Source organism: Pseudocercospora fijiensis (assembly GCF_000340215.1).
Source record: "Pseudocercospora fijiensis CIRAD86 unplaced genomic scaffold MYCFIscaffold_6, whole genome shotgun sequence".
NCBI classification, from domain to species: Eukaryota; Fungi; Ascomycota; class Dothideomycetes; order Mycosphaerellales; family Mycosphaerellaceae; genus Pseudocercospora; species Pseudocercospora fijiensis.
Genome location: NW_006921537.1, coordinates 431,284 through 451,649, shown reverse-complemented (window position 1 = coordinate 451,649; position 20,366 = coordinate 431,284). Strand labels below are relative to the sequence as shown.

General features: G+C 43.5%; 3 protein-coding genes across 3 annotated transcripts; 2 read left to right on the top strand and 1 right to left on the bottom strand.

The window, feature by feature from the left end:
- Nucleotides 1-16: 16 nt before the first annotated feature.
- Nucleotides 17-2,481, bottom strand: MYCFIDRAFT_176152 (uncharacterized protein; the record flags this gene model as incomplete). The annotated part of the gene is made up of 6 exons (XM_007929968.1): nt 17-44; nt 69-832; nt 858-1,189; nt 1,227-1,243; nt 1,288-1,759; nt 1,821-2,481. 6 exons carry the CDS (start codon nt 2,479-2,481, stop codon nt 17-19), a joined length of 2,274 nt encoding a protein of 757 aa, XP_007928159.1.
- Nucleotides 2,482-2,507: 26 nt separating this feature from the next.
- Nucleotides 2,508-3,302, top strand: MYCFIDRAFT_176151 (uncharacterized protein; the record flags this gene model as incomplete). Its single annotated transcript, XM_007929967.1, has 7 exons — nt 2,508-2,519; nt 2,575-2,617; nt 2,645-2,879; nt 2,909-2,954; nt 2,995-3,115; nt 3,146-3,210; nt 3,240-3,302. 7 exons carry the CDS (start codon nt 2,508-2,510, stop codon nt 3,300-3,302), a joined length of 585 nt encoding a protein of 194 aa, XP_007928158.1.
- Nucleotides 3,303-19,075: 15,773 nt separating this feature from the next.
- MYCFIDRAFT_79968 (uncharacterized protein) lies at nt 19,076-20,134 on the top strand (the record flags this gene model as incomplete). The annotated part of the gene is made up of 1 exon (XM_007929915.1): nt 19,076-20,134. The coding sequence occupies one exon, from the start codon at nt 19,076-19,078 to the stop codon at nt 20,132-20,134; it is 1,059 nt and encodes a 352-aa protein (XP_007928106.1).
- Nucleotides 20,135-20,366: the final 232 nt, after the last annotated feature.

Sequence of the window (20,366 nt, the reverse complement as noted above, 5' to 3'; positions counted from 1 at the left end):
TTGTGATGCTTGCTTGCTACTGGCGAGCTAAAGTGTGCTTGCTGCTACGAGTGAAATCACAATCTTACCGCCGTCCTGAGAAGCGACCTCCATCAATATCTTCCTGCGCCATGTCGTTGGAGATACGTTTAGGTGACTTTTTCTTCGGCACGCTTTCCTCGCCACCTCCACGCTTCCGCTTTGGCGACTTGCTTGGTGTTCGACTGTCAGGACGGCTCTGCTTTGGTGACTTGCCACCAGCTTCGGAGCCCCTTTGCTTCCCCTTTGAAGACGACGATCCGGCGCCTACTTGTGCCTGGCCTTGTTGGTCATGTTTTCTTTTCAGCCTCCTCTGCACGATCCTATCCACACCAAGACTCGATCCAGGAACGTCATCACGATCATCTTGTGTCGATGGTGGCGCAGGGAACTCATCCATGTCATCCGGAAACTTCGAAAGTCCCGTCAGGTACCCCTTGAACATGTCTTCCCTCAGCGATGGCAATACGTTACGTTCGTCTTGCCATTTCGGGTCATCCTCACGGGCCCTCCGAAGTCCATTTGCATGGTCAATCTTCTTGGATTCGTCAGTGCGTTTCTGAATATATTCCAGGAGTTTGGAAAACGGCGGTCGAAATCTCTGCTCATGGCTCAAACATATGAGAATGAGATCTCTGAGGTTAGAAGAGTAGTGGTTTTCGGCAGGCTTTCGAAATGTGGGCCTGTCCAAAGTGTTTTCGTCGCCGTCATTTTTGACGCCTTCGGAAGTCTCCAGCGGGTCGTAGGAAAGTCTGTGGTCGCCATCTTCGAGTTCGAGAAGACTCCACATTATAATGCCTACGCCTGCTCGAACCTTTAGTATCTTGCAGGCTTGTTACGTCTGTCATTGGAAACCACATACCCCAGACATTAGTCTTCGCGTCCATTCGGCGACGGGGCATGCGCTCCTCGCCGGGATACGGCACCTTTGTCTGCTCTCTCGGTTTGCAAAACGGCGTGCCGCAGACTGGATAATCGTTTGTGCTTCGGTTGTCATCGCGCGGCACGATCTTGGCAAGACCATAATCGCCAGTCTTGGGAACAGGATAGCCCTTGTACTGCTCATCGTCTGGTAGTCCAAGAAAGATGTTCCGTGGCTTGTAATCAAGATGCAGAATGGTTTCCCATTTGTCGTCGGGAGCCGGCTGCTCCATCTCCTGGCCTGCTCTTGCTAGACATTCGAAGGTATGCCAAAGAAACCTATCAACAGGATATCAGCATTTGTCTCGCGCCCGAATCAAGTCTTCGTAGCGAAGAGTCGCTCCTTACGGCTCCGGCAAGAATATCCGCTCAAGCTCATCACGAGTCTTGTGAAACTCTGCAGCAATCTTGACAGGATCCTTGCTTTTCATCTTTTCTGTGTAATCTGCCAATTCCTTAACGTAAACCCCCAATGCCTTCTTATACGCAGATTTTGTCGTCGTATTTTCATCAGGCTTCACGGGTTCCGGAAAGTAGTTGCGCTTGGCCAGGTCCGCATCGCGAAGCTCCTTGTACCAGCAAGTCCATTGACCGAGGTCGCCATGAGGACAGAACTCCAAGTATAGTCTGTACATCAGTCGGTCCTCGAACATGTGCCAGTTCCTCAGGTTAACAATGTTTGTACTACCCTTGCGACCCCGTAGCGCTGCCATCGCAGCTATCTCAGAAGGCACAGTTTTCTCCTCATCGTCGGGATCGAGCGGGTCATACCAGAAGTGATTGAGCTTCTTGCTCCACTGAATCGATGTGAGGTAGCTGTCTTTGATCACGCACCGCTAGATCCTGTTAGAATTCGAGGTAGGTATTTCCAGGTCTCATACGTACGTCGAGTATGCTCTGATCCATACCCTGTTTAATCCACAAGAGAGGTAGGTTTCCAATAGCTCCTTTCTTTGCGAAGCTCCAGCCACCTACCCAAGATTTGCCCATGCGATATTCTTCTCTCAACCTTGCTTGTCGGCTTGCACTATCCTCGCAGGACTGGAGAAGCTGCTGAAGCTTGGCAAGCTTCCCATTCTCACCTTCCCATGGCTGTCTCAACTGTGTCCATTCCTCATTGGTCGCTTTCACGAACTCCTGGATCTTGGGATCGATCCTACGCACCAGTCTTCCCAGTACTCTAGATACTGATTGATCCTCGGTCCGTGTTGTGTTCAGCAGTGCATTTCCGGCAGCTATATGTTCTCTCAAGGTTTCAAGTTGGACCTTCCTCTTGCCATCGATTCCAACTCCAGGTTCAGTATTGTCAAGCTCTTCCGCGCCGCTGATTTCATCCAGATAGTACCCGGCAGTCTCATTGATGACACCTTCGATGATGGGCACGTCTTTGAGCGATTCGAGGTATTTGCTAATTAGTGGCCCCAGCTTTTTCCGGGTGGCGATTGGTATCGCTTCATACGTGCTTCGCGATGTCGTTTCCTCCGAAAGATCATACGCATAGGCTCGCAATGATTTCCAGTCTTCGAAAGCCTGGTCGGACATGGTGGGTTTGATGTGATGTAGCTATTATGACACGCATAGTTGTTGGCGGCGCTACGATAGCTAACTATAGATGTTCAGCTGATTTCATTGTAGGGCTACCTATACCAAGATAATAAGACTGCCGGATCTGGTCGAGGTGACAATGGTTCAAAGCAGTCCTTAGGGTATCAAAGGGCTCGGCTTCGTCTCTACGCACCCCTTTGTCTACTTGCTCTTATGATTACTCTTGAGAGTGCGCTTCTGCATGGCGAATCTGCGAAATCGACGCAGCCTTCGTCGCCTGATTCGCAGCCATCGTGGTCTACTGAGCCTACTTCGCGGAAATCTTCGCCGCAGGCCATACTGCGTCACGTACGATTGACATGCAGCCACATGGGGCTATCTGTGCCGTGTATGGGGTTCGGTAATGAGCAATAGAGGTCTCTAGACTCCGGACGCCCCTAGCAGTAGTTCTCCGATGCGTGATTCTGATTGTGGTGCGGGTTGATACGCGTCGCTGGTGGGTGAACAAAGAACGAGGCTGATGCCAAGACTTGCCGCTTACGTACTCGGGTCTCTGGGCTCTCTGTTGCTTGGAGGATTCGGAATGGCATGCTGAGAGAGGACGCCTCCTTCCAAAAAATCCTTCGAAAAGGTACCTAAGATGCGCACGCACCCTGTGGAGCATGTGATAGTCGCGTTGGCATTGTCCTGATCCAACGCCGAACGGTAAACGAAGCATACGCTCCAGTCAAGAGATTGGGATAGAGATTCCCAAGAAGACCAGCTTCGGTATTCTAGCCCCGATCAAGACCCCAATCCAATGTTGTGAATCGTGCTAAGGATGCAACTAATCATCGGATTGACAACTATATAACTATACAAAGAAGGATTAGGAGCCTGCTATAGAAACTGCAGTTAATATACCTATTGTATGTCCTTCCTCTTAGCACAAGTTAGCTAATAGTATTAGCTAACTAGTATATTACCTAACTGAACTACAATACTCCCCCTTAGGTAGAGATAATATGCTATTTAGATTAGACACTCTAAATCTAGGCTTAGAGCTTTACTTTATCTTCTAACTGTCTTTAGATGTTAGACTATATCTGCTTTATATATAGCTTTATATGCTATGCTACTTGTACGTGCTTGTATTATATTGTTTGCCGATTAGTTTGCTTTAGAGTAATGTCCTTAGTCGTAATTGTAGGGTTAGCAGGCGCCTATAAGAGACACTTAAACTTAACTAGACAACTTGAACTTTTACAATCTACTCTTTAGTAATCCCCTAAGTACTAGCAGCCTCTACTAGAATTCAAATTCTTACTAAAACTTTTCAAGTCTAATAGCTAGCCGAGACTTTATTATAGCGATAATTCTTTACCCTAGCCTAGGGAGTATAGCGAGTAGTATAGGTAGTAGTAGTAGCGGTAGCGGTAGTAATAATCTAAATAAGAATCGGTACCCCTCGCGTTATAACAAGCTCTAGCTTATAGAGACTAGTAAGTATTGCTGTTAGAGTTTTCCTTTTCTAATAATTTGCTAACTAGGCGCAGTCCTTAAGGAAGTTTAGTTAACTATCGCGATTCTCTAGAGAATTATCTAGTGCTTAACTAATATTGGTCCGGAGTAGACTCCGCCTTAGCTACGCAACGTTGATATTAGGCATTTTATTACGAGCTAGGATAATGCTTAGCTGTTTCTAAGTATGCCTCCGCGTCTGCGTAAGGCGGCTAAGGCATTCAATTTAGGCTCAAAATCGAATATTAACTACTTGCCTACCGCGCTTGTATATGCGGCTGCTACTAGACGCGTGTATACTAGTAACAGCTAGTACGGTCCTTATAAGCAGTTAAAGGGTCCGTACTTAGAGTATATAACTCTAAGTTATCGAATTAACGGTTAGGATATCGCTTTCCTAAAGGGCGCTTACACTAACTATACTAGCCTAAATTATTATAGTTAATGCGAGTTCTCTAGTAAGTTGAATCTAGTCTTGTGTATTTTTTTAAAGCAAAAACACTAATTCTTTTATTAGGTTACGTCTCTCGGCTACGCTCTAATACGAATCGTTAGACGCCTATAGCGCCTCTGCCGCCTCGCAATCCGGGGAGCAGAGCAGGCACTAATTAGCGTCGTCTATACGTACTAGTCCCGTCTAGCATCGATTAGAGTACTCCTTAGGGCGCCTAGGCAGTAGCAAATTTGCTACTATAGTAGGCAAATGCTTATGCCTAGGCTACTACTTAGGGACGTAGTCGTAGGCTAGGTTCTAGGTTGTCTACTAGTCCTAGCTCGACTCGCGATTCTAGTAGTCCTTAGAGGGGTTTCTCTAATTACGAAGACAGTAATGCTAAGATAGGTAGCTAATTAGGGAGATTCGGTTTTTTTTTTTTTAGTAAGCAGAGAGTTGTAATGTATGTTTTCGATTTTGAAATAGGCTAGGCAGTCTAGATTAGTAAAAGCCTTGCAGCATTAGAGAGTTTCTAACTCTTAAGGGCTAAGGTATTTCTTCCTGCTTAGTCTTAATATTGTTATAAAAGAAATTTTGCAGCTTAGACTGTATAGTACAGCTAGGCTGTTTCTAGAAATTAGAATGAAATTCAATAAGTGTATAAAGTTTGTTTTTAATCCTACAAATAAGATTTTTTTTTTAAGGAGTGACTTAGGAGTTTGTCCTAGAGACGCTGTGTTATTAGAGAATTTTGTTTAGAGATTTGGGCTTAGTAAAACAGTCCGCTAGCTGCTTGTTAGTAGTGACGAATTCGACACTAGTCTTTCCCTAGGCATACTGTTCTCTATAGTAGTAGTTCCTAAGGGAAACGTGCCTTAACCTCTTGGAATTTGTATAGTCCTTAATAAGGGAAATAGCTAACTAGTTGTCTACCTAGATATAAATCCTGTTAACTTCTTCCCTAGTAAGTGGTTAAAGCTTAGTTATCAAATTTCGGAGCTAGCAGATTTCTCTATATACTTCTGTTAGAGCAATATACTCTACTTTAGTGCTAGAGAGCACGACTTCCTTCTAGAGCTGTAATCTCTATATAATTAGAGTGTTGTTAAGAAGTATAAGGGCGCCTAATATTGATCTTGATAATAAAGGGTTACTAGCAAAGTCTACGTTAGAGTATGCCTAAAATTCCAAAGTTTTCTTCTTTCTAAAGACAAGTCCTTTGTTAACTGTGCTAGCAATGTACCTCTAGAGATATTTAGCAGCTATAACATACTTAGGTCCGGGATTCTAAAGGAACCTAGCAAGGTAGTTAACGGCATAGCTAATGTCTAGTCTAGTCTAGTTAGCTAGAAACTGCATTTCACTAATTATAGTGTTAAATAGCTAGTAGTCCTAACGGTTATAGGGGGTTGTAAGAGGCTCGTAAAGCTTCTTAAGTAGATGCTTTATTAGCTTGCACTAGTCCAAGCTATACTTCTAAAGCTTCTCTTTAGTATAGTGTGTCTAGGAGATAGTAAGGTTTCCCTCCTTGTCTTCCTTTAGATAAAGGCCTAGAAATAGGTTAGACGTAACAATCTTAATTGTGTACTTCTTGCGAAGACCTTCAATTAGAGTATCGATCTTTGCCTTAGAGGTTCTAAAGATTTAGAAGTTATCTATATAAAGGAGGACAAGAATACTATTACCTTACTATAGGCAACAGTTACTCTTTGTCCTGCTTAGGCTAAGTTAACGAAGAGTATCTAAAGCATTATAGTACTAGAGATTAGCAGCCTACTTAAGGCTATACAATCCTTTTCTAATACGGATAATCTACTTTAGAGGGTGCTTCTTAAACAGGTACGCGCCTTCTAGGGGTCTAATGAAAATCTCTTTGTCTAGAGGGGGATTTAAGAAAGCAGTCTCGATATTAACCTATCTTCGCTTCTAGTTTTTGTTTACTAAAAGCCTAAGGATAAGTCTAGTAGTAGCTGCTCTTAGTATAGGAGTATAGGTGTTGATATAGTTAAGACCTTGCTTCTATATAAAGCCTCTAGCTGTCTATCTTGCCTTGTATTTGTTAATAGAGCCGTCTAGTAGGTATTTGATCTTAAAAACCCATTTTCCTATTAGAGGTGTTCTGCCTTTTAGTAGGGATTCGGCTAGAATCTACTCGATTACACTAGACTTTTTAAGAGACCTTATCTCTTTTATAACGGCTTTTCTCTATTTATCCTAGTTAGGCCTTTTTAGGGCTTTAGCTAGGGTTGTTAGGTTAGCTAGCTTCTAAGTATCTTTTATAGTAGCAGCTATAGCAATCTTAGTAATCTTGCTATAGTTATGCTTAGCTACGGCTCTACTAGACCTAAGTCGTACTTCGGCTTAAGGAGGGTTTAGCTAAGGTGGGTTAGGAGCCCTCTTTCTCTTGCTAGTAGTCTTAGGGACTTAGAAGGGAGTGATTAGGGTGTCTTCTAGTTTAGTAGTATCTATTTCTTAAGTGTACTGATTTTTCTTAGGAGTAGCTTCCTACTAGGCAGCTAGTAGTTCTAGTTAGTGATTTTAGAGTATTAGCTTATTAGCTATAGGTATTAGCTGAGGTAGTGTTCCTTACTTAAGTGTACCTTGCTCCCCCTAAGCTATAAGGGAGTCTTCCTAATCTTCCTAATTATAAGCCTACTAAGGCTAAGGGATGCTACCTCTAAATAGCTCCCCCTAAGGTTCTAAAGAGTACTAAGGTGTTTGGTTATTACTAGGGAATAGTGCTAGGATTCCTGACTCAAATGAAAGGTTAGACTAGGTTTTAAGTACCTAAATAGTCTCCTAAGGGACAGCTAGTCTCAAATACTCCCCCTAAGCTTAAAGGGTACTTAGAAGCTTAGTAAAATTGTCTTTATAGACAAAGTCCTCGTTGAAGGTAACGTATAGAGAGAATCTGATATTATGCTACTATACGCTATCCTTCTAGTGCGGGTTCTAAAGTAGATAGTTTGTTAACGAATTTTCTTAGAATCTAATAAACTAGTAAACGAAAGCTCTTAGTGCAAATTTCTAGGAGTTAAGTCGTTTAACTCCGGATTCGAGGTATTTAAATGCCTTATAGCCAAATCGTCTCGTCTTAGACAGGTTAATGTCTATACTGCTAATATTCAAGTCTAATTCGAAAGCCTTAAGTAGAACTTCCTTAGTTCTTAAGTTTACTAGTCTATTAGTTAGGTAAATCGAATATATTACTGTAAAGTACTAGTAGTATATTAGTAGGCTAGAGTCAATTATTATTGCTCTTACCTTAAGCAGAATCGTCTTGTTTAACGACTCTGTAATGCTATTCTACTCCGGTATATATAGTGTAGACACATCCTATCTAATGCTAACTTCCTCTATAAAATGTACTAGATCGTTGTTAGTAAACTCTCCCCCGCTATTACTAAAGATAATCTTAGGGATTTTGTTATATTGCCTCTTAATTCTAGTTATCTAGTTAGTTAGCTTATTACTACTTGTTACCTTGTCTTTGTTTCGAAGTAATAGACCCTACCTAAGCCTAGTTTTAGCATTAGTTAGGATTATAATGTACCTGTTTCTAAATAGATTAAATGGTTGTACGCTAACAAGGTCAATATAGACTTCGTTAAGGGCTTTTTCTAGTCTAGTTCTGTATTCTCTTAATACAACTCTTTAAGCTCTCGAGAGCTTATAAATCTTATAGTGCTCGAGTTCAGATATATCAACTTCTTCTAGGCCTAGAATAGCTTCCTTAGTAGCTGTTAGGATCTTGTTACCGACGTAGCTAAGTCTCTAATGCTATCTTAATATATCCGCTCGTAGTCTAGCGATAGCTAGGGCTAATAGCTGTCCTTTCTAACTCGATTCTAAGTTTAGTTTTAAAGCTGAGCCTAGCATTTTGACTCTAGCATCTTTAAGGGTAAGTACTCCTTATACTTCCTTAACCTTTCTAATTAGCTTACCTTTAAGTATTAAAGTGCCTAAAGGTCTGTCTAAGTAAATGCTATATTTCTTCTAAAGACGCTCTACTAAGATTAGGTTGCAATCTAAGTTCGGGGAGTAGAGGACGTCTATTAGAGTAATTAGGGTTTTCTTTCCTTTATAGGTTAGGAAGATGTTAACAGTTCCTAATCGTAATACACTTGATTTTCCTACTGCTTAGGAGAACTAAACAGGCTTAGTTAGGTGCTTAAGATCGCTAAACTAGCTCTTATTCCCTATAATATATAGTAATATACCTATGTCCTAAACTTTTGTATTAGCTGTTAGGTTCTTAGAGCTTGCTATAGCTAGTCCCGGCTTTGCAATAGCTCCCCTAATTAGGCCCCTACTAAGGCCGTCTAGCTAATAGTCTCCCTTATCTTCCGAGTTAGAGGAGGAGTCTAATTCATCTTTGTTATTGTTAATAGTACTACTAGATTTGCCCTTTCCTTTGCCTTTACCCTTCTTGCCTTTGTCTTTGTCTTTGTCTTTGCTCTTGTCTTTCTTTCCCTAACTAGGTAGTGCTATATTAGGGTATTGCTTATAGCACTTAGCGTTAGTGTATTTGTGCTTGTACTAAGTGCACTAGTCGTCATTATTGCTAATAGCCCCTCTAACAAGCTTTAAGCCGCTAGATAACTATCTAGGAGGCTTTTCTCTCCTTAGGGACGTTATTATTGCTTTAAGGGAGGAGTCCTTAGCTTTAGGCTTGTTGTTATGCTTCTAGGATCTAAGCTATTCGTAACTAGAAAGGCCCTAAATAAACAGCATCCTAATAAGCATGTTAGGTATCTTAATGTCTAATAACTTTATAGGCGCTTCTATTGTTGTAACTAAGCTAGCAAATTGTTCTATCGATGTTTAGAATCTGTTGAACTACTACTAAAAAGATTCGCAGTACTACTAGGTATTCGGATTAGTAAGGGGCATCCTAATATGCCTAATAAGTTTAATAGTATCAAATATGTCTACGGTTACAATAGGCTTGTATAGAGCCTTAATATAGTCGTATATATCCTTAGCTAACTTAGGTATATTACCGAAGTCTAGTCTAAGGGCAGGGTCGAGTCTAGTAATAAGTATGCCTAGGGCTTAGATGTCTTTCTTCTTCTAGTCCCTAAACATGTCTCTGTACTACTAACCGGCTGAGTCCCCTATAAACATGCTCTTCAGAGGTAGTTTTATTTCATTAGCCTAGTTAAGTCTATAGAATACTATACTAACTAGGTCCTTTTCTAGAAGAGCCGCCTAGAATATAAGCTTCTAGTCTTAGAAGTTGATTCCCTTCCTAAGAACCTGATTCTCCTTTACTGTCTTTATCTAATTAGTGTCTATCGTTCCTAGCTTCCTTTTAGTATAGTGCTAGGTAGGGCTTATAAGGGACACTTGCTAGGTTTTAGTCCGAACTAGAGCTCTTAACTAGGTACCTAATAGGTCTAGATAGCTAGCTCTGTTTAGTAGACTCTAGAAACAGTTCTTTTGTAGTTAAACTAGACAGGTAAGCGTATACGCCGGGCTTATAACCTGTTATAAATCGTACTAAGGATGTAACTAATTATCGGATTGACAACTATATAACTATATAAAGAAGGATTAGGAGCCTGCTATAGAAACTGCAGTTAATATACCTATTATATATCCTTCCTCTTAGCATAGGTTAGCTAATAGTATTAGCTAACTAGCATATTACCTAACTGAACTACAACATCTAAGTACCGACGTTAACCGGGAAACAAACGTCTACCGAAATGTCTATTAAAAACACTACTACGGTCCTAATTATCGCCCTCTTTATTACTAGCTAAGTCATCGCACACTGCTAGATACTCTAACTTCTCCTCGTCAAAATAAGCAGCCTCTTCTACCTCCTACTCGTCCTGCCTCTCTACGGTCTTATCGTGCTGCTATCGATTCTAGCTATATAGCTGTTGCTTATACATAGTTAGATCCGCACGCAACTCTAGCTACGTGTCGTACTCTCTAGGGTCTTCGAAGCACACTCCGTAGCCTTTATAGTAGCATACCCTTAGATCCGGTTAGAGGACTAGTGTTTAATTAAGTATGTACTGCTAAAAATACTCAAAGATGCGGCCGGTAATATAGTCGGTAAGCTAGTTAGTTAGTTAGTATGTCATTTGAAGCCTATTTAAAGACCCTTAATCTACGCGGCTTATAGATACGTAGCCTAATGCCCCCGCATTAGCTACAATTTGACCCGCTCCGTACTAATCCTTCGCCTTACTATCGTCGTAATTTTATAGACATTCCCGTCAACATTTGATTAGTGCGCCTTGCAATGTCCCTTAGATTGATGTGTACCTCTTAACGAATCTTAATAAATAGGCTAATACCTCCTTATACAACTAGGGGGTTGCTCGCTCGGTTAGGGGTATAGTATGTATATATTAGCTTACTAGCAATAGGATTGAGCTACCTATTTGCCGGCGTACTATAGATAAATGTCTGTTCTACTGCTACCTAAAGCGATAGGTGCGCTACCTACCCTAATTAGTAGTTCAAATACGGAGTCTAAGGGTAGTAGCGGTATTATAGGGCGGCTCGGTTTCGATAAGCCGTACGCCCGGTAGTAATAGGCTTTGAAGAGGTTAGTATTAATGTCCGGGCTGTTTCGGTCGGTAGTCTTTCGATAGTAGTTTCATTAGCGTGCTAGCTAGTCGGCTAATTGCTTAGTAGAGTAAGTGAATTACTTATATAGTATTGTTTTACGCTAATAGGGGTTCGTATAGCATTTAACTGTCTTTGCGGCGAGTGCGTAGTTGTCCTTAGGTGCCCGCTAGGTTCGTTGGCGTATAGTACGCTCTAGAAGGCGTATGTAACGCTATTAGGGGCCGAATTGATATTTCGGTTCGCCTAAGTAGATATCCCGAGTTTAGACTTCAATTCTTGTTACTATAAGTCCGTAAGCCCTTCCGCGACCTGTAACGGTAGGTGGTCCCTCTAGCGGCTGCGTATTTGCTTAACCGTTCGGTTATAGTCCCTCGTCCCTTTTTTATAGTATGCTTTAGCTAGGATTAGCGGTAGCTTAACGGTCTAGGCGGATGTCTTTCGTAGAGCTGCTTACGTAGCGTTAGCTTAGAGCGGTGGCACGCTCTTTATATATAAATACTGCATACTACTTGACTATAACCCGGTAATACTATGCGGTTACCCGTATAGCAGCCTCCGCGTATCGCTATTTCATCCGAGCCTAGCGGTCCTATTTCGCTACTTTCTTCGCGGCTTTAGCTTCCTTCTTAGAGTTTAATACTGCTTCTTGCTTTTAAATTAGGTCGCTGTGCTTAGATTCTACGAGCCCCGGATCGATTGCCCTAAATTGCTATAAGACTTTCGCCTTTAGTAATAATAGGGCTGCCTGTTGTACTATCGCTAGGTTACTAAGAAGGAGGTTGATGTTAGTAATTCGTTTACCGAGGGCTGCCTACATATTGTCTCTATCTTTGGTTAGTCTTAGGCATTCGAGTAGGATATAGGCGGGTGTTTGTCTTTGTAGGTCGTATCCTTCGTCGTTAATATAGAGGCCGCAGAATGGGCTACCTACTACGCTAATGCCGTAGAGGTATTAGTTAAGCGCTATCTTTCCGGTCCTTATCTAGGTAATAATGCTTCCTATCGGGCGGCTAGCCTAGTTGTATCTTTGAAGGACGTCTTTCGTAATTGTTAGTTGGATCCGGTAGACTCCGCGGCCTATAGTGCCTTCTATCTAGTGTTGTTACTACTAGTCTTTTAGAAAGAGGTCGATTTGGCCTTTGGCCTATTTGCTATCGTTCGTTAGCGAAGAGTGAATTGCTTTAGCCCGGTCTGCCGCTTTAGTAGCGAGTTTGTCTGCTAATTCATTGCCTAGTATGCCCGAGTAGCTAGGTATCTATTAAATAGAGATAGGGCATAGTGTATAGGGTCGGAGTTCATAGAACTGTTTAATAGCATCCTAAGCGGTATTAGCGCTAGTGTCGCTAATCCGCTATACTAGTCCTCGGTTGTCTGTATAGATATAGGCTAGCTCGATAAGCCCGTAGTGAATAATTAATTAGAGGGCTAGTAGCAGGCCGTATGCTTCTACGTAGAAGGATAAAGAGAAAGTTGCCGTTCCTAGTAGGCGGGATTCGTAGACTCGGCCGTTAAGGGATACTGCTAAGCAGCCTAGCTTGTAGTTGCCCTTCTTGTCTTCCTTAAGTAACCCGTCTGTATAAATATAAATGCCCGGTATGCGAGTTGTTTCGTTATGTATCCTAATAGCCTCCTCGGTGTCCTCTAGCACCCTCGTGTTTAGGTATTTACCCTATAGTATATTAACGAAGACCTGTTAAATTTGGAGTAGCAGTTAGCTACCTGCTGCGAGGTAGGTCTGTTTGTAGAATGCTAGTAGTATAATCCACTTACGGCGGGTGTCGGCGTTCGCTCTGTTAATTAAGCTTGCACTATATAGGCGGCTCGCTATTCGAATAAATGTCCTAAGGCAGACTAATTAAAGGTATACCTTAGCTAGTTCGATGTACAGCTCGGTATAGAGCGCTGCCTGTAATGTAGTTTTAAAGGCTCCCGCTATTTAGTAGGCGGCTATATACTAAATAGCGTTAATTAGTTTAGTCGCCTTCTTTGCATCCGCCGTACCTAGCCGGTACTAGACTAATACGCCGTATGCTAGTAGTAGTCGGATAATCGCTAGGTAGGCTCTACGGACTAAGGTTAGTAAGGCCCCCTACGATAACTTGTTAAGTACGGCGAGCATATTAGTCTTCTTCGCGGCCTTCGTTTCAATGTCTTTTCGGTATGCTACGAAGGTAAGCCTCGAGTCTAGGGTGACTCCTAGTATTTTAACTGCCTCTAAGGGTTGAATTGTAGTGCCTTAAAATGTAATAGTAAAGGCAGTCGTGCGTGCTGTCTAGTAACGAGAGCTAGGTAGATAAAAGTGAATTAATTAGAATTTAGCCGGCGCGAATATCGCTGCGTGTTATGCTAACTAACGTTCGCAAATCGTAACTAGTCGTTTTATAGTGTTCTCTACTGCCTCTGCCGTAGGTCCGGTAACTAGCATTATAATATCGTCGATCTAGGCGACTAATGTATTGTTTTCTACCTAGCTCGTCTGTTCTACTAAGTCTGCGTTAAAGATTATAAAGAGCGGTAGCGAGAGTAGTAAACCTTATAGTATTCTAACGGTAACTTCCGCCTCTAGAGCTATAATATTAGGTAGCCGGAGTTTCGTTCTACGGCCGGTAAGAAAGCTCTATGTCTATTCGGCTAGTTTACCGCCGAGTCGTCTCCTACGTATATTATAGAGTAGTCTTTAATATAAGACGTAGTTAAATGCGCCGGAGATGTCGAGTGCTAGGGCTAAGGCGTAGCCGCCTTGCTGCTATGTATCTGCTATCGGTTTAATAAGAGTATAGAGTGCCTCGTCCGTTGCGTAGCCTTTTCGTTTACTAAAGTAGCTAGTCGGTAGGATGCCTTAGGTTTCGAATGCCTAGTATAGTCGTTCGGCGATAATGCTTTCGAGGCATTTACTAATCGTATTAAGTAGTGCGATTAGACGGTATCCCTTCGGTGTTACTAGGTCTTTGCCGGGCTTTTAAAGGGCTACCGTCGTTAATGTTCGGAGCGCTTATAGGTAGTAGCCGACCCGGAGGGATGCATTAAACAATGCCGTAATGTATATATAGAAGGGCGTAGGCCCTAAGTCGTCTTTATTGTTCTTACTCTAGTAGCGGGCGCTCGCCGTAGAGTTAGTAGTACTGTCCGTACCTATGTCCTCGCTGCTACTAGCGGTAGTATAGTTGCTACTCTCGCTGCTCTCGTCGTCCGAGTCTACCTAGTTGTCTTCGAATAGTAACAGGTGTATTAATGCCCTTTTAATAAGCTCCGCTAGAATGCCGTCTAGTCCTAGGGCCTTCCTAGTAGCTATCTTCCTTACCGCTAGGGCGACCTCGTATAGCGTAATCGGTAGGTATTGAATAGGCTCCAAGTACTCAAAATTTAGCGTAATGTCGGCTAAGTCGGCCTGTCTCTACGCTAGGAAGAAAGCTAATTTAAGGAGCTTTGCTTTATCGTAGCTAGATGTAATTAAATAACTATTATATTGCATTGTCGGGAAGTAAGAGGTCCGCGGGCACCCCTAGTTAGATTTCTACTTAATTACTCGCTAGAGTCGTAGGAGGTTGTTGTCGTAGGCCGCTATATCCTGCCTAAATTAGTCTCTCTTCTACGCGCGGAGTTGTCGTTTGTATTCGCCGTATAGTTCTTAGTACCTTTCGTATTCCGGTCCGCTAGTAATCTAATAGCGCCTAAGGCGCCTTTTGAGTTGCCTAGTCTCTCGTCGTAGTATTAAGAATTCGGGGGTCTAGCCGGTCTTCGTTCTACCCTCTATATAGCGGGCTGTTAGTACTGCTTCTTTAATAGCCTAGTAAAGAATCGCTTGTAGCCTAATTATACATTTATCGAGTCGTTCGGGGGTATCGAGTTCTTCTATACTCGGGACTTAGAGTTAGCGTAGGTAGGCGGAGAGGGCGTAAACATCGGTTTGTTTCTACTTCCGCCTCGGCTCTTTATACGGCATCGCCGGCAGGCTCGTAAAGGCGAAGGTAGATTCAATTAGTAGGTAGTCGGAGTCCTAGTCGTATTCGGTACTAACTAAGAGGCTGCGGTGTGTAATCGTTAGTAAATAGAATACTAGGTCTAACGTTAATGCCCCGCCGTCCCTTAGATTAATTCGCGTCGTCTGCCTTATAGGTACTACCTATGCTAGCCGGCAGTCGTTAGCTATTTAGTTTGGTTGCCTACCTCGGGCGTTATTTAGTTTGTCCGGCATCTATCTTTAATAGTATGCATTAAAATCGCTAACTAGGATAGTGTATAGCGTAATGTATATAGCGAGGTACTAGATAACTATAGAGTCGTTGTCGATTAGCGGCTAGTAGGCATTAATTATAGTAAGTGTTTGCTAGCCTAACCGGACTGTGATTTTGTAAACGTATTCCTCGGTTAGGTGCGTTATCTATTTACTCGTATCCCATCGTTTAGTAATAAATATAGCTACCCTCGTATCTAGTTTGCTAGCGAAGAGTAACTAGAAGAGACCCCGCTATAGTTAGTGCGTAAGTATATAGCCCTCGTTTTGCCGATTTAGGTAGAGTTCTTATATAGCTATAATATCGTATTCGTGTATCTAAGGGCTATTAAAGAGGGCTGCTATTCGGTAGAGGCTGCCGGCTACGTTATGTTATAGGATGCGTAATGTTTTGGGCGGCGGTAGGTCTACCGGTCTCGGACGTTATCGTAGCTGTCCGGTTGAAATAGTGTGTCTTAAGACTCGTCGCTGCTGCTGCCGCTAGTTCCCGCCTCGCTCGAACTCGTATCGCTGTCGTTTATAGCTATAGGGTCCCCCCGTACCGGTTAGAGCATCTATTCGTCTTCGGTTAGCACTCTTTACGGTAATGCTTGAATTAGCGCTATAGTTAAGCGGCGAGTAACCCGCTTTAGTTAGTTCTCTTTATCGCTCTCTAAGTTGCGTTTAGAGGCGCGTTTCCGCTTAAGGCTTTTAGCCTTCTTCTTAGCAATTTTAGCGGCTACCTATTAGCCGCTTTGCGTAAGGGTTTTAATTCGCTTACCTCGTCCCTATTCGAGTATTTTAAGCTACTCGAGGTCGCTAATTAAGTCTCCTATACTAGAGTCCGCGCTAGATTGCTAGCCGTTAGTATAGAGTTAGGTTATATCTTCCTTAACTAGTTGCTTTCGTTTCCTCGCCTTAGCGCGCTCCCTAGCTTGTTTGGCCTATAGTAGGGCCTCAACCTCTCTAGCTTTCAACTTTAGCTCTTTAATGCGGAGCGCTAAGTTTTTAAGCGGAGAGAGCGGTGTGTTTTTCTACGGTAATAATAGTATAGTAGTTAGCGGGTGTTCCTAGCAGGTATCTAGGTCGGCGAACACTTTAACCTAGTTCTACGTAGAGGGGACTCTATCTAGGCAAGATATTAGGATAGCGGGCGTAGGCGAAGAAAACACTAAATTTGCTTTAGCGCTTAGTACGGCAGCTATTGCTTTTGCTGTACTACCGCTAGGTTCTAGGACGCGTAGGACGCGTTGTTTACCTAAGTCTGAATAGGGCCTCTCCGGCAGGTCCTTATCGCTTTATAGGTCCGAGTTAGGGGGCGTAATGCGGCTAGTTTGTTTTAATTGTACCCCTAGTGTTTTATCTTAGCTGTTTTCCGGGTCTCGCGGCTCGCCTACTTGTATTGCTACTCGAATGCCCTGTCGCTCTATTAGTTGTTCCTCTATAGGGACATCAAACCTTATACGGTGTTCTCGCGTTCCTACTACCTTTGCTTTTACCTTCCTCCTCTCGGGGCAGCCCTCGCTAAATGCTATATATATATCTTTATATAGTGCATAGCATAGTAGTATGCCTAGTAGGCACGCCTCCTTCTTATATAGCCTAGTATAGAGCGGGCATCGATCTAGTATGCAGCACCGGGTTCTAATATAACCGTATAGTTAGCATTTAAAGCACTACTAAATTCTAGCGCTAGATTCGAAGATCTCGGCGATATATAGGCTGCTATACTAACGCATGCCTCGTTCTAGTATCTTGTTAGCGTTAGATGCCCTCGTAAAATATAGTAGAATCGACGACGTTAGTTTAGTAGCCGCTCTGTTCTTTACTAGCTATCCGATATAGGTAATTGCTCCGTTCGGGATTAATAAGCTGTTTTAAAGTAAGATTTCCTTAATAGCTTTCTATTTGCCCGCGGCATATATACTAATTGTGCGTGTTAGTATACCGTAGACGACTAGAGAGTATATTTAGGTAATAATAGTAGTTCCTAAGCCTAGTTTATTTAGGAATAGTGCGGATTGCCTAATGAATTGCTCTCTCTCCGTATAGCTGTTAAAGTATAGTTCGAGGTCTCCTAATAGGAGTTGTTTAGCGGCGCTAACTTGCACCTAAACGCCTTAGTTTCTCGCGTTCTTATTAATTAGAGAGAGTATTCGGAAAGGCTCCTAGTCTACTATCCTTAGTGCCTTCTATACTAATAGGTTAGGTATTTTGATCCTAAGGGTATAGACTGTCGCCGGTTCTATTTGCTGTTGTCTATAGCCTGAGTTAGAGTTCCGTAGAGAGAGTACCGCCTTTTAGACTACCTAGGTAGATTCGCGTATTATAAGTATATTACCTCGCGGGTATGTTTTTATATATTATAGTGTTTCCTTTCCTACGGCCGTTATAGTAACCAGCTACGAATGAATGTTATATAGCATTATACTAATATCGTTCGTCGCGTAGTTGTTTACTTAGAACGCGTAATTTAGTCTAAACTCGAGCAGCTTATCTAGGACCTAAAGCGCGTCTAATTTGGTCGGTCTCTTTCTAGGCTCGCCCTTTAACTATGTCTTAAGCTCCTAGCAGTGCTTCGTAAAGAGTATAGTATTGTCTTAAATTGAGGTAGTATTGAGTATCTTTAGTATTGTTGGTCGCTAGTTTGTTTTAATCGGACGCGTCGCGGGACTCATTTTAGCGACAGTGAGGTGGCGTCTCGTCGTATCGCGAAAATATTAGTACTGGCGGAGTCGTCACGTCGCAGCGGTCAACTTGATGTATGTTACAGTATAGTGTAGGTTACTTGGTGCAAAAGGTTTTCATAGTCGGTAAGCTGTGATGCTAGCAACCAGTCCCGGAAATGTTCGTACTTCGCTAGCTATCACTTCTTCTTCCGCCTACGCGTCTTCGTCTTGCCTTTCTCTCAACATCAACACTCGCGACGAACGGGAGCCTTGAAGCTCACACTATCGATGCAGCAGAGCAGATTGATGGCTTTGTGGAACGAGCAGTCTCAGCCTGACAGTCGACCCATGCAAGCGACTCCTTCCATTGCTATGTAGCAATATCGATACGTCCTCAGAATGGTGTCGTCAGCAGCCTAGTCCTCTTGTGGCATGTTGCAGTATATCGCTTGGACTTGGCCCACTGCTCATGCGTCGACCGGCTGGCCGGGACCACTCCTGACAATCAAATCCGAAGCCGATGCAGCATCGGACAGCAGAACGATGTCTAGCTCATTGTGATCTTGCAGCTAGATCACGATGTTCGTCTACATGATCTGTACAAAGATGCTGGTTTGTAGCCGATGCGAAAAGAAAGCAACGTGGTATGCATCAACGAAGAGGGCTTTTCGAGCCTAATGGACTCTTCTGTGGCTGGAATATCGGTCTGCGAGCAATCTGAACTGGACGATTACCATCACGTAGGGCAGATATACGACACAGGCGTCGCTATTCTAGGTTTTCAACTTTACATCTTCAAGCCCCCACACATTCCAGATAATCGAGGGTCTTCGTCGGCCAAGGTTTTAGGAGTGCCAGTCGTCCAGCAAAGCATCATGTCGTAGCAAGCGTTTGCACCGTTGAATGAGCGCAGAGCAAATTGGTCTGCCACAGCGCCGCCCCAGCCGGGCGTGAACAAGTTAAGTGGTCGCAGGATTACAACACCATCCACATGTGAATGAAGTTCTACGGTGCTGACAGTATAGTATAGCACGGTTCTGGACATCTTATTGACGCCTCAGTTTCTGTATAGAGTCGTACACACTGATCATTCTCGTCATGCATCAAATCCTGCTCTCACGAAAGCCAACAACCAGTTAGTGCCGTGGAGAGCGTGCTTCGAAGTCTGCTCTACCATTGCCTGAAATGGACCAGCGAGAATGTGTAAAAGTCGAATTCGATCGTGATGAAAACTACGGCTGGGTCGATTTGGGAGATCATGACCAGCTTCACAACTCTCGATTCTTAAGGCCATCGATGACTGAATCTGCACCAAATGAAATTCGTATCGAGGCCTCGCACGAACCCGACGAGAGCGCTTCTCCTGGCTCACCCGCTAGTGTAGCAGTGTCAAATCTGCACGAGTCCTCGATCGCAGGACCTACTCCAGAGCTTGTAAAATGGTCGAACCACGAAGACCTCAAAGCGAGCATTACCAAGAATCGTGCGGATCTCGAGCAGATGATGCAGAATTCCGAGACCGATCGCGCCCAGCTTTGGAAACATGTTCAGTCTCTTCGGCAGGAGCTCAGCGAGCGTGGCGACCAACAAGAGCTCACGCTCAGAGAGATGGAGCTGAGATTCAAGAGACGAGTACAGGCCCAAGGCGACGAGCTCAGTGTTCTAAAGTCGCAACTGCAGACCCATGCTGAGCTCAAAGAAGTCCTTCAGCGTATTCAAGGACAGAATACTTTCGTACTTGAAAGTACCCGTGCAGAGATCTCAGCCGAGCTCAATCAGCTCACGCATAAGATGTCTGCAATCGAGCAGGAACTCGAAGACAGCGTGGACCAGAAATTTTCCACGCGGGCTGCTGATATCGAGATCGCTCTAAGACATGAACGCTCGGTACAAATTTATGGGGAACGTCGGCTTGCAGAAAATTTACAAGACCTGAAGACAAGCACGGAGAACGCTATAGAGACAGAGCGTGTTAGGAATGAGCGGGCTGTGGCCACAATGACTACCGAAGTCGAGCACGTCAACACTAACGTCGGTGATGCCCTCCGCAGCCTGAAAGCCGAGATTGACGATAAGGGTGATGCTCTCGCTGCCAATATTGACCGTGCATTCGATGAGTGCAGGCGCATTGAAAACGCTTCGCAGAAAGAGTCGTCGAAGCGGACGAAAGATCTTCAAGCTCTCGAAGCCCGTCTGAAGGAGATGGAGCAGAGACATACCAAAGACATGTCCGTCCTAACCTAAGAGTTAGAAAAGACACAAGAAGGATTTTCGATCCTCAAAGAATGGAACGAGAATTTGCAAAGCGAGATTCAGAATTTCCGAACATCTCGCAAGACTGGTGGCAAAAAACAAACGGCTGAGGAGGGAGATGAAAGCAAAACGAGCTCATTCCGAAAGACGACTGGAGCAGAGGAGGGAGATGATCACAAATCTAGAAGCAACCCGAAATCTTCCACATCGACATCGACAGCGA